The 18,477-nt window shown below is 34.6% G+C and overlaps 1 protein-coding gene across 1 annotated transcript in view; it reads left to right on the top strand.

Annotated features, from left to right (window-relative positions):
* Positions 1-18,477, top strand: part of PSPC1 (paraspeckle component 1) — a 46,295-nt gene that overhangs the window by 13,491 nt on the left and 14,327 nt on the right. Inside the window, exon 3 of the mRNA XM_034663772.1 lies at positions 7,273-7,402. Within this exon, the coding sequence (XP_034519663.1) occupies positions 7,273-7,402 (130 nt within the window). The remainder of the gene's footprint in view (positions 1-7,272; positions 7,403-18,477) is intronic.

Below are 18,477 nucleotides of genomic sequence, written 5' to 3'. Positions count from 1 at the left end.
TCATATAGACATTACCTTGAAGATACTGCAGATTCAGATCTAGACCAGTGCTGTAAAGTGAATATCACAATAAAGTGTGTCAAATGAATTCTTTGGTTTCTCAGTACATATAAGTTATATTTACACCTATAAACTATATTAAGTGTGAAATAAGCATTATGTTTTTAAAAACGTGCATGCCTTAATTAAAAAAAAACTTTACTGATCAGGTTGGTGGTTGCTGAAGGTTGGGGGGTTGTGGCAATTTCTTAAAATAAGATGATACTGAAATTCGCTGCATGAACAGTCTTCCTTGCAGGAGGGATTTTTCTTTAGCATGTGGTGCTGTTTGATACCATTTTACCCACAGTAGAGCTTCTTTCAGAATTGGTAGTCAGTCCTCTCAAACCCTGCTGATGTGTTATCAACTACGTTTATGTAATAACGCTAAGTTGTTTGTTGTCATTTCAACAATCTTCACAGCATCTTCACCAGGAGTAGATTCCATCTCAAGAAACCACTTTCTTTGCACATCCATAGAAGCAGCTCCTCATCTGTTAAAATTTTATCATAGGATTGCAGCAGTGTGGTTCTGCTTCTAGTTTGCTTTCTGTTTCCACTACATCTGCAGTTTTACTTCCTCCACTGATGTCTCGAACCCCTCAGCTGAAAGGCATCCATGAGGGTTAGATTGGAATCAGGTTCATCCAAGCTCCTGTTAATGTTGATAGTTAGACCTCTTCCCGTGAAGCACAAATGTTCTTAATGGTGTCTAGAATGGTGAAGCCTTTCTAGAAGTTTCTCATTTTACTTAGCCCCAATCCATCAGAGGAATCGCTATCTAAGGCAGCTATAACCTTATGAAATGTATTTATTAAATAATAAGACTTGAAAGTTGAAATTGCTCCTTGACGTGTGGGCTGCGGAATGGATGTTGTGTCAGCAGGCATGAAAACAACATTAATCTTGTTTTATATCGCCATCAGACCTCTTGGGTGACCAGGTGCATTGTCAATGAGGAGCAGTATTTGAAAGGAATCTTTTTTTCCTTTCTGATCAGTAGATCTCAGCAGTGGGCTTAAAATATTCAGTAGACCACGTTGTAATTAGATGTGCTGTCATCCAGGCTTCTTTGTTCTATGTGTAGAGCACAGGCAGAGTGGATTGAGCACAATTCTTAAGGGCCCTGGGATTTTTAGAATGGTCAGTGAGCATTGGCTTCATCTTCAGGTCACCAGGGCTGCGTTAGCCCCTAACAAGACAGTCAGCCTGTCCTTTGAATCCAGGTATTGACTTCTCCTCTATGGCTATGAATGTCCTCGATGACATCTTCTTCCAGTATAAGGTTATTTAATCTACATTGAAAATCTGTTGTTTAGTGTACCCACCTTCATTAATCATCTGAGCTAGATCTTTTGGGTAACTTAAGCTTCTGCATCAGCACTTGCTGCTGCACCTTGTATTTTTATGTTACAGAGATGGCTTCTTTCCTTAAACCTGATGACCCAGCCTTGGCTAGTTCAGACTTTTTTTCCTGCAAGCTTCCTCACCTCTCTCAGCCTTTATAGAATTGAGGAGAGTTAAGGCTTTGCTCTAGATGAGGTTTTGGTTTAAGGGACTATTGTGTATGGTTTGATCTGCTATGCAGACTACTTAAAAGTCCTCCATTTCAGCAACAAGGCTGTTTTGTTTTCTTACCATTTGTATGTTCACTGGAGTGGCACTTTCAGTTTCCCTGAAGAACTTTTCCTTTGCGTTCACAACTTGGCTAACTGCTTGGTGCAAGAGGCCTCGCTTTTGGCCTTTTTTGGCTTTTGGCATGCCTTCTTCACTAAGCTTAATCATTTCTAGCTTTTGATTTAAAGTGAGAGGCATGCAGCTCTTCACTTGAACACTCAGAGACCATTCTAGTACTATGCATTGGCCTAATTTCAGTATTGTTGTGTCTCTGGGAGTAGGGAGGCCCAAGGAGAAGGAGACAGATAAGAGGGAGAAAGACTGGGGGAATGGCTTGTTAATGGAGCAGTTAGAACACACATAGTATTAATTGATAATGTTTGGTCTTATATGGGTGTGGTTTGCGATGTCTCAAAACAATTACAGTAGCAAGCAACATCGAAGATTACACATCACCATTTATATTTGTAAATGGCAATAATAATGAAATATTGTGATAATTACCTACCAAAATGTGACACAGACACACAAAGTAAGCTAACGCTTTTGGAAAAAATGGGGCCAATAGACTTGCTTGATGAAGAGTTGCCCCAAATTTGTAAAAAAATGTGTAAAAAAAAAAAAAAAACAAAAAAGCCCACTGTATCTGAAGTGCACAGTATAGTAAAGCTGAATAAAATTAAGTAGCCTGTACTCAAAAAAGATGGGGCATATTGAAAGTACACAGGAGGCAAACTGAAGGTGCTCCTGAATGGCCAATGTTGGAACAGTTTATAGTATTAGATTTTAAGCTGTAGAATAAAGTGTACATATCCATGAGTCCATACTGATAGAAGTAAAATTATTGAATGAATAAATAAATGGAAGCGAATGGACAACTGTTCCTTATAGTAGAATTCCAGTTAATCAGTATGGAAGGAATGAGAGAAAATCACCAGTAGGACAAACCCTGTAGTAATAATTGTTACAGACAAGATTTACTGATGGGTGTACAAGTTTTTGCCAAAACTTGAGAAACACAATTTGCATACTCGTTTGTATTAGGTACAAATGGAAAAATAGTAAATTTAGTGGAGAAGCGACAGACACCACCATTACCAAGTATTAAGGTTCATATCACCTGTAATAAGACATTGATATCAGGAACTGCTTGATACGATCCAGTCAGAGGGATACATTGTCATTTCTGTGGACTTTCTGGCCAAAAATTTATAACCTCAGGCTAGTCCATGAGGAACCACAACGTGAACCCAGATTGAAAGACATTGTACAAAATAATCAGTTCTCTTTAAAAGAGTGTTAAGTTCATTCTGAGGCTAGTGGGGAGGAAGGTGTGCTGAGCGCCTACGCTGGATACCGTGGCCTGGCTCTGTGCACATAGTAGACCTCTCCTGCCAGGCTGGCAGGTCAGGGTGGCAAGTGCTAGACACTTGACTATGGCAGCAGGTGGACAGGCTTCTGCCTCAGCTGGGCATGGTGGCCCCTGAGAACCTGCTGCCCTACAGGTCCAGTCCAGGTTCTGGAAATCAGTGACAGAGCAGGGCTCCAATGGCCTGGGTACCCCCAGTAGCACCAGGCCTGCATTCCCGGAATGCCCCAAGCTTTCCAGTGCCATGGCCTGGGTATTGCACTGGCATATCATGATGGAGCTAGGAATATGACCTGCAGAGGAAGGAGAGGTTTACAAGATGATGGAACAGAAGATGAAGGAAGAGCAGGAGAGAAGGAAGAAAAAGGAGTTGGAAGAGAGAGAGTCACTAGAGGAGACCAAGGAACACATCCTGAAGTTGCAGGAGAAACTTTTCGCCCTACAGGAAGAGAAGCCACTAGCTTTTCTTGAAGCTCAAGAAAAATTTTGCATGAGGTTGTGCCTGGCCACTTGTAGTCCACCCAGACAGAGGTCCTCCAGCCTCATGGTGCCTTGTACTTACAAAAGCAGATGGAACATGGTAACCAACAGACTGGACTTCCTCCCTATGTCCCACGAATCCAGCTTCTGTACTTGCCTCCCTGCTGCTTCCTCCTGCAGATGCAGCTGGCAGGGAAGTCAGGCTTTGCCTTTTCTGCTGCACCTGCAAATACAATCAACAGAAAGTCTGGCTTTGCAGCTACCAACTAACTAGGCCCTTGGCTCTCAGCATAGCCAAAACCTGTGATTCTACCATAAATCAGATTTTATTTTCAACCTCACTTCCACACACTGCTGTGGGGGAGGATCCCGGTCTGCCCCAGGGCCTGGTTAGTGAGACCTGTCTGCCACTGGAAAAGAAAAAAATGTCAAGTTCATGAAAGACCAAGAAAGACTGAATGTGTCTAGGAGCTTACACTAATAATTGTCAGATATATCCTGTAAATAAAACTACAGCAGTTAAACTGAAGAAATACAGCTGATTGAGGCTACTACCATACAAGACAGCTTTAATTGTTAACAAGCCAGATAGCTTGGCCTCTGCTTTTTCGTTTCACCTTAGAAGATAGACAAAACGGGTTTTAGCAAGTATATATTGAGGAAATAATTTATTTGTAGTATACAAGTTTCTAGTTTTCCTTTCAGTGCTACAAGTAAGTTATTTTTCTCATGGGTCACTTAATTTTTCAGAGACTATGGCAGTGAAGAAGGAAGACAAGGGATGATGAGCTGGTTCAAGCTGTGACTTGGTCACTTAGTAGTTCGTTTATTTCTTCATTCTCTTAACACCCTTCTGCTTACTCATCTATTCATCTACCCATTCTTTCCCTTTTTTATGTCATTCAACATAAAGATCTTATGTACTGAGCCCAGCAATAAGTGTGGAGAGCACAGTGCTAAAGGAACAAAGAGTAGCAGGACATTTTTGTCCATTAGTTATATTATAGATTAGTTTCTAGATCTTGTTCATTTTTCAAAATCCTACAAAAATATATGAGACCTGAAAATAATTAGTGGGTTCAAATTAAGTTGTAAAATTGAGGTTTTATCAGTTTCCAATTAATTATAACATGAAGGATGTTAAAATTTGTCACACTTTTTTAGTTCCATTTGTAAATGTTACCTAGGAAGTTACCTATCCTTTACCTGAAGAGACATTAAATATACATACAAAGATACTCATTAAAGCATCTTGTGAAATAGAAAAAATTAAAAGCGTACATATATAAAATAGGGAATATTTCTGAATATCGTCTCTAAGTTCAGATTATGGAATTGTTGGTGTGGTATCAACTTACTTCAAAACAAAGTAGAAATTCTTGAATTTATAGACAAAGTAATGGAAGGAAAAAATAACTGTTTTAAGTGATTTTACCTTTTTACTCCTGATTTGTAAATCTTTTCTCACATTTTATCAGAAAAAAGTTGCTTTAACAATGGGAGTACCTTACACATTTTGTTTAGAATATTTGGTTTTTATTTTGCAATGTTATAGCAATACATGTATAAAACAAAACTCAATGATACATTATATATGTAAAGCAAAAAAGTTCACGGTCCTGTTTCTCAGATTATCCCAGTATGACCAGTATGACATAAACTTTTTCTACCCCCCTCTGTGCTCATAAAAATGATTTTTAAAATGAGTAATAGGAATCCTGTTTTTTTACTTGCTTTCTTACTGATAGCTGTATTTTAGATACCCTTTTGTGTCAGTGAATGCAAATGTGCCTTCGCAACAGTTTTGTGTTCCTTGGCATCAATGAGCAATACTTGTTTCCCATTTATAATTGATTGTGCCTTCAATCTTTTGCCTTTAATTAATGTCACAGTGTATATCTGTGTACATATATCCTTGCACATTTGTATATATATATTTTTTAAGATTTTATTTATTTATTTGACAGAGATAGAGACAGCCAGCGAGAGAGGGAACACAAGCAGGGAGAGTGAGAGGAAGAAGCAGGCTCCTAGCGGAGGAGCCTGATGTGGGGCTTGATCCCATAATGCCGGGATCACGCCCTGAGCCGAAGGCAGACGCTTAACCGCTGTGCCACCCAGGCGCCCCACATTTGTATATTTCTTTTAGTTTATTGGAAACGGACTAGCCCATTTAAAATTCTATTACATGTTGTAAGTTATCCCTGAACAAGGCCTTTGTTGCAATTCTGAAGACCAGGAAAAGCTTGGAAAACCAGAAGCTTTTTCATGTATCATTTAGTGGCAGGATCTGATATGAGACTATTTGATGATAAAACCTGTCCTGCATTTATGTTGGGTTCATGTCAGACCTTTACTATTTTCACAAAAGTGAACGTTCATCTTCCTGCAGAAATACCAGTGTGGTTGATTACTGGGTCCTCAAATCCTGTTAGTGATACTAGTATATGGACCCTTTTTGAAATCAGGAAAAATCAGTTTCAAGTAGTAGTGGAGTTTTTGAATACAGGATTTTTACCTGTACCTATGTACGTTTTCAGCTGTGTGAATATGAAAATCCTTCTTTACCGTAAAATTTATGAGTGTGTTAATGTCCAAGAAGTGGATTAACCACTTTATTTGAATATTCAATTTACCTGAATAGAAATGTATATTGGGGACGTAGACAAAAATCTCAAAATAGTCTAGATTTTGCTTAAAATCCCTTAGGAACATTGTTACTTTGTCGTCTGACCCAGACTCCTCTAATAGCTGGGTTTTCTGCTGTCTGTGGGAAATACCACCATTTTTTTTAGTTCATGGACTTGTGTTTAGGGGAAGCATTATACAGGATACAGAGTATCTTGAAATTTGAGTATTGCACTTAATGTAGGAAAGTACTTTTAAGAGCAACCTAAAAAATGAGACTTAATGAGAGGGCATCAGTATTATATAGTTTTCACTATTGAAATTATTTTTCTGTTTTTGAGTAGAGGGCATATATACTTGAATTTGCATTGAAATAAGAGCCAATATAATGTGAGTCTATTCAGTATTATTTTGTGGGTTTTTGTCTCTTAATTATAAGCAATTACTGACTTATTTGTAATTCTGCACACATATATAGTTCAATATTTTTTTCTCCCACATACCTCTAGGGCTGAGGTTGGCATACTTTTTCTGGGAGAGGGCTAAATAGTAAACATTTTAGGCTTTGCAGGTTATATGGTCTTTGTCTCAACTACTTAGAACTGCTTTGAGTAAATGATTGTCTTATAAAATTCAATTTACAAAAACAGATGGTAGGCTGACACCTGTTCAGAGGTTTTCCTCAGTGGTTTGATAAAATGGGGGAGAGAGGGTTTGTTAAGAGTTCCTTTGACACACAATAGGTTTTTTTGACTAAGCAGTGTTATTCTTCATAGTGGCTTATGTCAGGATTGGTTCTGAGTGCCTTTAAGAACTCTGTTATGCCAGCGATAGATCCCAGGCTTTTCTCTTTATACACCAATAGAATACATGTTTAAGCTTTTGGACTCCTGATTGCTTGACTATAAGCATATTAGCTATCTTAGTTACGTATTATTACTCTGTTTTTTCATTTATCCTAGTTACTTCATTTCTTTGGGTTATTTGATTTATTAAAGGCTTAGAGCAATCTAGAAGAAGGAAAGTAAATCTAGTAAGTCATTCATCATCTATAGATTTTGTATAAAGTAACTTGTGTAAATGATTTTGTTTTACCTGGAATGAAATACTTGATTATGGCTTACATGTCAACCATGCTGAAATTTTTATTTAAAAAACTTCAGACATGAGGAAGAGCATCGCCGCCGTGAGGAAGAAATGATCCGACACAGAGAACAGGAGGAACTGAGGCGACAACAGGAGGGCTTTAAGCCAAACTATATGGAAAATGTAAGTAAAATACTAGTTAACTAAAATTATTTTATATTGTCAGGTATACAATGCATATTTAGAATTCTTTGGATATTGGTTTTATATAATACATTTTTTAATCTTTCTGAATTTGTCATGTTTGTTTATGTTAAACTAATGTTTTTCTTAACCTCTTACAGGTAATAAAGGTAGTTTCTGAAGATACTATTAATGTTTTATGAAAAGGATGTTAAATTTTTCTCCACTTATATCTTTTTTTAATATATGGTTCTAAATTAGGACTCTTGCTAAATCTATCATCTCTACTTGGTTGGTTTTCAACACTTACTGATACTAAAAATTCTTCACCTGAAAAAAAAAAATTCTTCACCTGGCTGGTTCAGTGAGAGGAGCATGCAGCTCCTGATCTTGGGGTCGTGAGTTCAAGCCCCACGTTGAGTGTAGAGATGATTTAAATAAACTTTTAAAAAAAATGAAATAAAAATTCTTTATATTGGAAGATTTTAGATATATACAGATGTAGACCAGTATGTGCTCATCACCCAACCATGACAGTATCAACACACAGCTGCATCTTATCATCTTTAGGTATACCTACTTTCCTGAATTATTTTTATTAAATCCCTGACTATAAATGATTTCATTAATAAGTATTTCTGTATGTATCCCTAGAAGATAAGGACTCTTTTTAAAAATATCTTTGTCATATCTTAAAAATTGTCACTTCTTTAATATTAACTAGTAAAAGCCCAAATTTGCCCAGGTTTATAACAGTTTTTATTTTGTTTACGGTTGGTTCAAATTGGCTTGATAAACCCAGTGTTTTTAGTCTGTAGGTTTTGTCTTCACCATTTAAATTTTTTCCTTAATTCTTTAAGAAACAGACCCTTGTTGTTGAACTTACCCTTGCAGTGATGTTTAACAAGTTTCTCTATCTCTGAATTTCTTATAAACTGGAGTTAGTTCTAAAGATTTGGTCTGACTCAGGTTTTTGTTTTGGTCAGGCAAAATGGTAGGGCAAACAAAGATACTTCAGATATGTTAAAATCCCCAAGTTCTTAATGTGAACTAATGAAGAGTCTTATTATTCACCTTAGATGAATGCTATTTTAACGGCCATTATTCTGAAAAATACTTACTAGTGTTTTTTTCCCTAGCTATTCAAAAGTCATGATTCTTTTAATATGTTTCTGAGACTAAAAGTAGTAATTCAAGTCAGTGACTCTTTTGCTGACCTTCTCTGTCCCCATTCTTCTGTCCCTAGAAAAATTTTTAAACTTTGTTTCTAAAAAAGAATACACATGGTAAAATACATCCTAACTTGTATAATAATAACAAGAAATTTTTATCTTAGCTTGCATCAAGTAAATATCCTTTGACTAAAAATTATGTGGCATTTAAATTCATTTAGAGAAGTTTATTACTTATAAGTCATACTAATGGTTTAATTTAATTGATTTTTAAATTCCATCACCAAATTAGTTGAATTTTCATTGCAAATTTTCTTCTAATTTCTAGCATCGTTTTGCAATTGTCTTTTTCCTTCTTGGATACATAGTGTTTGCTTATAACCTATTTTAAATGTGGTCTTAGGTCTTTTGGTTGTTACATGTTACCATAAATCTGTTGGATTTATCAATGTGGGGTTGTTTTATGATGTTATGAAAGAATGGAATTAAAATTTTTTTGGCCCATATTTTGAAAACTAGTGACTAAGTTTTTATTTTCAAATATAATCAAGATGTAAACCACATATGATACATTTCCTAGGGAAACTTTATTCCATTGAGGATTAGGAAGTTCTTCCTTGTCCTTTTATGTACCTGAATATTTATTTTCCTAAAGTGCTTGCTTATGTCAAAGTTGGTCGAATAAGCTTTCTTAATATTTTTTTTGGCATAAACTTCACATTCGTGGAGCACATTTGTAGCTATTTGTAATGTCATATACATAAATCATTTAGGGGACTAGAAGGAAATGATTAAGTAAAATGTATTCTACTGTTACATTTAAGTTGGCTATATCATAAATTTGTTTACAGACTCTTTAGTCTTTGGAATTATTTCATAATTATCTTAAACTTATACCAGTTTTTTTTATATTTGTTCAGTGGCATTTAATATAGGTATAGTTAATGAAGGACAGGTTTTAATTTTACTTTTCTATTCAAAAATTATTTGGAAATGTTGCTTCAATTTAAAATTGAAATACTGCAAATTCTTATTTTAATTTTAAAATAGTTGTATGTTTAAAATTAATTTTATGGTAGGTAAAATTTTACAAATTACCAGTGAACTTTGAGAATAAATGAATTACATATTTAAAATATTCATGGTGGGTTTTTTGAAGTACTTCAAAAATAGATCATTTACTGGTTCACCAGATTATACTCTTAGAAAATGTAGATGATGTATTTTAATATTAAGATATCTTTGTTTTCAAGTAGTTAAAATATATGTTGTATATTTGAAGCATCATAAGATTAATTTGTCTAGAGCAGAAGTCAGCAAATTATTGTCTGGGACCAGTTGCCGAGTTTCATACCACTCTACCACAGACCTAAGAGTGGTGTTTACATTTTAGAGAGTTGATGGATAAGGAAAATAAAAGAATACTAGAGTATGTATAACTCACAAAACCTAAGATACTTAATTTTTGACCCTGTACAGAAAAAGTTTGCTGAACGCTGGGCTGGAGAGTTGGTGCTGGGTTTTTTTTTTTGTTTTTTGTTTCTCTTTCTGTTTTTAATTAATATTCTTGTTTGGCCACAAAGTTATTATAACCTTAATTTTCTGAAGAGGAACCATATTTAAAGTAGTATGTAACAATGGAATTAAATATTTAGGGGAAATACAGCTTTTGCCAGATTTTTAGATTTTTTGATACTAGAACTTGTGGAGAGACAAAAGTTTTTTCATCATTTTGGTATCAGTTTTATTTGGTTCCTAGCTTCATAATGCTTCTTAATAAAAGCTAATCAAGCACTAAAGAAATATTAACAAAAGCTCTTAAGGTCTTGACTATTTTGTCTTAATAGAAGAAACATTGAGGTAATTGTTGTATCAGTTACTCTTCATTTACTTTGAAAACTGTCTTTGGAAAAAATTGTCAAATTTAATGTTTGTTTTTGTTTTTAAAAGCTTTGAAATTAGGCCCTCTTATGTGCTTTCTCTTTTTTTCACTGTTCAGTTTAAAGGGAGGAATCAAATGGTAAGTGTTCCGCTTGCCCAAGTAGTAAGAGTAATTAGTATAAAGCAGATTTACTTGGTTTAAGATGCCACCTCTCATTTCTTTCTAATATTCCTATTAGAAATATTCCAACACAAATAATAGTATGGACTTTGAAGTGTAAAATAAAAACTGATTTCCATATTTTGTGTCTTGAAAAATAATTTTTTTAAATGTCATAAATTATGAGGGAAAACACATCATGTCTGGTCATGTTTTTCTTTGTTAACCTTCAACTTTATCACAATTTTATGACATGAATATATTTTTAAGAGTTTCAAGGATATGTCAGCACTTCATCAACTAGAAGTTGTCGGTTTTATTTCATACCTTATTCTTAGAAGAAGTCAGGCTCTTTGATAATAGCTTGGTAATTATAAATTAAACATGTTAATTTTCACTCCTATAGCATAGTGTATTTTTGACAACCATAACAATGTATGTATTTTAGTGCTGTGTCTTAAATACATTTAGGTTTATCTTTACCTTTACCATAATGTAGAGTGTAATATTGAACCATTTTCTTGATAGTACTTACTAGGTTGAAATTTTCTATTTACCATAATTTTATAGCTTTTGGACACATCACAATAAGCTACATAATGTTAGTGTAAAAAATTTATGAGATTGTCTCTTATGATTTTCCTGTGATTGTTTTTATATTAGGTTGCTCCACTTACTATAGACTAAGTAGTTTAAACATTTTAGTACCGCAGCATACCAGTCTTTACCTGTGGATTCAGTTTGCGTTGGAGTAAAGTGGAGATTTCAATTAGAGTATTTTTTACTTCAGTTTTCTTCGAGTAAACTTTGCTTTCTTGGGAAAATGATAATATTATAAAAACATCTAAATGTCATTAAGCTTTAGTAGTTGTATCAAGTAGTTATAAAATACTTTGTTTAGGTAAATCGGGGCAGTGTTTATATGGGATGCTACTTTGTTTTCAAACTTCAGGAGTTTCGTTTGTTTTTTTAGAAGTTTGTTTTTGGTGTAAATATTAATGTTTGGTTTTTAGTGAATAAAAGAATAGCCCTTCAGATCTGTTTCAAAGTATATACATGAATTGATACTGAAGAATTTTTATTTTTGTTTGAGTATGTGGTAATATCCCTGGATATTTAAACACATGTGCATAATAAACCTGGAAATAAATGTGTATTGTATGCTAAGGCAAGAATTTGATTCAGTCATGTTTCTTTGTCAGAGTAGGCCATTGTAGCTCACTATTACATAGTGAGGCCAAGAGTATTAAGGAGATGTAGCCAGAGGCTAAGGGTATAATGCCTCTTCCATGGTAGTGTTTTTCAAATAGTGCATAATAACCATTCAGGGAGAGTTTTAAAAATGTGGGTTTTTCCCTTAGGTCTCCAACCTACAAACTGATTTGTTTCATGATTACAGTAGAATCTGATGCATTCTCCATTAATCACATTTTTGGCTAAATTTAGTAGTTTTCAACCTTTGCAGCACATTTTTGTAACTTAAAAAAGAAAAATGTCTGAGTTCAATTCACCAAATATTTTTGATACAGTGGGTCTGAGTTGGAGCCATGGGATCTGCATTTTAAGAAACTCTTCAGTCTGCTTATTTTCATTAGCAAAAATAGAAGACCATTGGCCATATGTTGAAATGAGACATAGTTGAAATATTGAAATAAGATTAGTAGTAGTTGAATTTTTTACGGAACCTGGGAGTTTGAAGGGAGGGCGCAGAGTCCGTCAACATGGAGGGTAGGATTCATACACTTAACAATGGAAGTAGTACAACATTCTATGTGAATAGTGCTCTGTGGGATTTTGGTGTGACAACTTTTAGTTAAGCTTTCAGCCTATATGTATTGTCTCAAATGATGCATTAACTTTTTGTTTTTTAAGTATTTCATCTAGACCGGGGGTTGACAGACGGGGGTAAGCCTGGCCAAATCTGAACACTGCCTGTTTTTGAAACAGTTTTATTGGAACACAGTTGTCCTTATGTTTTGATTATGGCTGCTTTGTCCAGAAGTGGTAGATTGACTAGTCATGACACAACTCTGTGAGATTATCAAGACTCTCTGGGCTGCTAAGCCTGAAATACATACTGTCTGGCCCTTCACCAAAAATGTTTGCCCACCCCTGGTCTAGGTCCAGTCTGAGAGTTGGGAGTAATCTATAAAAAGTGACTCATGTTAACCAAACTCAAAGAGTTTGTGAATTAAAATGCAACTTTATTAATTAATATGTTTTTTTCCAGTGGTTTTAGAAGGCTTATTGAACAGAGCACCTCATATTCTAGAATCAAGGTTCCTGAAGAATCCAAATTAGTGTCCTGAAGGTTTATTGGTAGTCATGATTGTAAATCAGAGCAAAAATTATTGGAAGAACTGATAAAGCATCACTGCCGCATAGCTGATTATTTTAGAGTTTTCAAATGTTTTCTTAGTAGAGACATAAAGCATTGTTCTTTCAGATTTTACCCTTTCTTGATCAGTATTGCCAGATTTAGCCTGTTTAATCAGTCATTTCTTTGTGTTAGTCTTTTTTCCTGCTTCTGGAGTGGGCATTGTTTCTTTTCTCTGACTTAATTATAACCCAGCTTTCCCTGATGTGCCATGTGCAAAACTCAAAACAAACTTTAGCTAGTAATAAAACTTCATTAATAGGTGCTGGCAGAGAGAACTGACCCTAATCATTAATTACTGACGAGTAGGTACAAATACATTTTCTGAAATGATTTTTGAATTTTTGAGAGAAGTTGCCATTTTGTGGTTTCCACCTGGCTATTACTTATCTTTCTATAAATTATTTAGCTCTAACAAGTGATTTGATTGTATTGCAGAAGAAGATTGTTCTTTGGAAGTTTGAACACCTGAAGCATTCAAACAAAGGACATGTTTCACAAAGAATTTTTATAGCATCTTCATTATTCTGTGCAAATAACTGAAGAATTATTTGCTGTAGGGTTTGTTGTCAGATTTAGGTTTGACTTTCTGGGCAGCTTAGTGTAATGGCAGCCCAGTTCCAGGGATTTGGATATGATGATAAAGATCAAAATTGATTGTATCAGTTATATTGCAGTGGTTTCCCATATACTGCTCTAGTTGTGCCCAGATTTTTTTTTTTTTTAAAGATTTTATTTATTTATTTGACACAGAGACAGCCAGTGAGAGAGGCAGCCAGTGAGAGAGAGACAAGCAGGGGGAGTGGGAGAGGAAGAAGCAGGCTCCCAGCAGAGGAGCCTGATGTGGGGCTTGATCCCAGAACGCTGGGATCACGCCCTGAGCTGAAGGCAGACGCTTAACGACTGAGCCACTCAGGCACCCCCTGTGCCCAGATTTTTATTAATGTTTTCATTTATTTATTTACTAAAATAATGTGTTTCTTACAGTGAGCCAGGAACTTTTCTGAATATTTGGGATGGAGAATAATTGGAATTAGATTTTTGTAATCAAGTGAAAACAAAAATCAATAGCTATTTACATTTGTAAAGTTTTCATATCCTTTAGAAGTGATCTTCAGGGATTTTGACAGCTGGGAGTATTTGGATTGAACATATGTATCAGTCTTAACCAGCTGTGGAAATCTTTGATCACTTCACTTCTCTTTGAAACTTCTCAAAGGATTTTTAAATAGTTTTAGTAATAACTAAACATATGTAGGGGAACACTTAACAGTTTTCATTCAAACTGGGACAACTGAATAATGGGTACTATTTAAAGTTACTTTTTTTTTTTTAAACAGCAGGCAGAAAACAGGCTGTCTCAGGCAAAGCAGGGTGTATGGTTGTTCCAGTCATATGTTATGATTATAAATAAGTTTTTTCATTCATATTTAAAAGACTTCCAAATGATTCCAAAGGGAAATGCTTACTGAGTCTCCCTTAGACTCTGTACACACTTTACCCAAAGATACTTTATTGTACTTAATTATTTCTGTGTCATATTAGATGACTAATATCTTTTTTTTGTCTTACCTTCCATTAGTGTTTCAGAGAGTTTTATAATCCAGGAAAATTTCTGTATCTCTCTTCTCCTCCCGGACAATGTACTCAGTGCATGCATAACCTTCTCTGACTGTGCACCTCAGCTGTATCATTTTCAATATGATTCTTTTTTAGTACTTAACCACATTGCATTCTAATTTTTTTCTGACTTTGTTGCCAACTAATTTAGCTCTTTGCATTTTTTGAGTTTGAGAGTCTTGTATTTGTCATGTTGTAGTTACTTAGACAAAAATTGGGAGAATTAAATAGTCGTTTGGCGTCCTGTTTTTCAGTGTCAGTGCTGCTCAGTCATATGATTTTCGCTGTTCTATATGGGTCACCATACTTTGGTATTTATTGAATACTAATGTCTCAGATGTCAAACATCTGTAGTTTTGAAACATAGGTGGTATTAAGACTGACTATTGATATATTTTTGTAGACTTTATAATGGAATCACATAATGAAGAGTAAATTTTTAAAAATAGTCAAATAACAATTTTTTGTGTTTGGTTTTCAGCACACCTAACTTTTCAATATTTGGATCGCATTTGAATATTCCATCCGAGTGTTAGACTTATAGGAAGATTTAGAGGTTTCTATTTAGTAAGAAAATTTGGTCACTGTTTTACTGTTTCAGAACAGAGTGCTGAGTACCATGGAGGACACAGAAGTGAAGCAAGCTCAGGGTCAGGTCTTTGAGGATTTTAGAGTATTAAAGGTATAGAGTATCTATGTAGACAGAGGTACAGCTAAAACATTTTGAGAGTTTGGAGAAAGATTCTGTGCTAGGGAGTGTGAAGTGTGCACTGAGTAGCCTCAGCACTGTTGAACTTATCTTTTAATTTTTTTTTCTTAACTGGTATGATTTGTTTATTAATCCACTGTGTTGTAGGTATATATCACGTATTTTCATTTGAAATGGTAAGTTCTTCTAATCTACTTTATTCGGAATGGTAAGATCTTTCACCTGATGTTTACCTTTCTTGAGGGGTTGGAGAAGAGGAAAGTCAAGATTGGCAAATAGAAATGTTCACCTAAAGTAAACACTTTCTGAGATGTCACATATGTGTGATATAAATAATAAGAATTTTTAGGTATTAAATAATTAAAAAGAGTCTAGGAAAACATAAAAATTTAACTTCTGTTTTATGACTTCTTAATGTTCTACTTAGCGCCCCCCTCAAACAGAAGTTGTTCTACAAGGCAATTATGTAAAAAAAAAATTTTTTTTTTAGGTCAGTCTCCATCTGATACCTTCTTTACTTTGTATTGAGGACATGAAGGTCTGTAGTATCACCTGAAATGTCAGAGTTTTATACCAAATCAGACTAAATAAATGTGAATGTTAATATCGCTGTGTAGTTATTATCTGTTAGTGATGGGGGTAGGAACTTGGGTTTGAGCATGCTCTGCTGATGAAACGCATTTATTTCTGTTTAAAATTTCAAGTAATTGAAAGTATATGGGTAAGTTTGCCTATATTTTGTCTTATGATATCCTGCACTATATTGTACACCACGTTTCAAATTCTGTGTTTTCTGCTTGTAAATTTACCATGTTTCTCACAAAGTAACTTCTTCATTTGGCCTATTACTGCTTTTTAAAATTCTGCTTTTAAACAATTAACATGCTTATTACGGTAGTTTCTCTTATAATTGTGTATTTTAAACATTTGGATTTTATTTAGTTACCACTTCAATATTTTTAGAATTATTATAATTATACCTGTTGCTTTAAGTTATCTACTTAGGAAAAATACATAATTTGTTAAAATTTCAAAGCTTCTGCCATGCTACTAAAACAATTTGTTTAATGCCCAGTATCATGAACGAAAAGATTCCCCGTTAAATACATACTTTAATTCTTCATACATTAGAGCGCATGTGCTTTTGTTTGCTCCTTCTACTGCTTTCTTCCGTTGATAGGGCCAATTTGGCATTTCTTCTTGTACAGTTTATATTTGTCCTTTTGTTTCATCTTTCATACCTTGGTCTGGCCAGTCATGATAGTTGTTTTGACTTTTGACTTTGTTAAGGAAATGTACTTGTTAAGAGGTTATGGGTGAAGAAATGCAAACCAGTTACCAGGATACTATTCAAAATATTGTGTTTGTGCTGTAGCTGATACTATCGTGGCTGATTTCTTTAAGAGTTTAGGATAAAATAACTAAATTTGAAGAATAAATATTCTTAATCAATTTCAGTTTTTAGCATCTCTTCAGTTTGCCATGACAATTGAAAAGCAATGATGATAATGGTAATTTTGAAAATGTCCCTTGGGTATTTGATTAAAAATATTCTCAGTTGAATATGAATTTATTTAAAAAATTAATTTAAAATACTTATTCCCTTCGGTCTCTTGATACCTGGTGATTATATGTAATTAGATTTAATTAATCTTCAGTTAGAAAACTACCCTAGTTTTTAAAAAGCTGCAGTTAATTTCTGAATTTGACAGTGATACCAGAATAATCTTTTAAAGGTACCCAAACCAGGCTTTAAAAATACATTGAGTGAATCTAGATTAAGAGCTCTTTGTCTTGAGGTTAATGAATATAGTGAGCTAAGTTGTAAGTCCCCCTACTTATATTTGTTTCCTCTCATTTCTGATTTGAAATTTAACAAGTAACGAATTTTTATTATTTGTGACTAAAACTTCTAGTGTATAAATTCATATATATAATTGATTATTGAAAAAGAAACATTAAACAATTTTAATAGGGACGCCTGGGTGGCTCAGTCGGTTAAGCATCTGCTTTCGGCTCAGGTCATGATCCCAGGACTCTGGGATCTAGTTGCACATTGGGCTCCGTGCTCAGCAGGTAGCCTGCTTCTCCCTCTGCCTGCTGCTCCCCCTGCTTGTGCTTTCTCTTTCTCTCTTTTTCTTTCTTTCTTTCTTTCTTTCTTTCTTTCTTTCTTTCTTTCTTTGACAAGTAAATAAATAAAAATTTTAATAGACTAATTTTTAGAGTAGTTTTAAATTCATAGCAAAATTGAGCCAAAGATAGAGATTTCCCATATATCTCTTTTCCCCAATATACATCCAGACTCCTTCACTATCAAAATGACACATCCTTATCACCAAAAGACCACAGTTTATGTTAGGGTTTACTCTGGGTGTGGACATTCTGTGAACTTTTGACAAATGTATAATGATGTGTACCCATCGTTTCGGTATGCATAATAGTTCAGGGCCTTAAAAATCCTCTGTCCTCTGCCTTTCAGTCCCTTTCTCCTTCCTAATCCTCGGCAACCACTGATTCTGTTACTGTCTTTATAGTTTTGCCTTTTCCAGAATGTCATGTAGTTGGAATCATACAATATGTAGCCTTTTCATATTGACTTTTGGTAATAAGCATTTAAGGTTACTGTGTGTCTTTTCATGGCTTGATAGCTTGTTTATTTTTAGTGCTAATGTCTCATTGTTTGGATGTAACACAGTTTGTTTATCCATTCACCTACTGAAGGACATGTTGGTTGTTACCAGGTTTTGGCAGTTATGAAAAAGCTGCTATAAACATCCATCTGCAGGTTTTTGTGTAGTCATAAGTTTTCAGCTCCTTTGTGTAAATACCAAGGAGTATAGTTGCTGGATTGTATATATGTAAGAGTATCTTTAGTTTTGTAAGAAACTGTTAAATTGTCTTCCAAAGTAAATATGCCATTTATAATCCCTATCAGCGGTGAATGAGAATTCCTATTTCTCTACATCCTTGTCAGCACTACATATTGTTAGTGTTTAGGATTTTGGCCATTCTAATTGGTGTGTTGTGGTATCTCGTTGTCTTAATTTGCAATTCCCCAATGATAGATGGTGTAAAATTTCATTTTAACAGTCATAAAACTGAGGAACATTTCCGCAGTATTCATGGGTGCAGATATCATGGAATGCATGTATTCAA

The sequence above is a fragment of the Ailuropoda melanoleuca genome, chromosome 7, assembly GCF_002007445.2.
Source record: "Ailuropoda melanoleuca isolate Jingjing chromosome 7, ASM200744v2, whole genome shotgun sequence".
Lineage (NCBI taxonomy): Eukaryota > Metazoa > Chordata > Mammalia > Carnivora > Ursidae > Ailuropoda > Ailuropoda melanoleuca.
The sequence above is the reverse complement of the archived record's forward strand: the minus strand, read 5'-3'. Positions and strand labels throughout refer to the sequence as shown.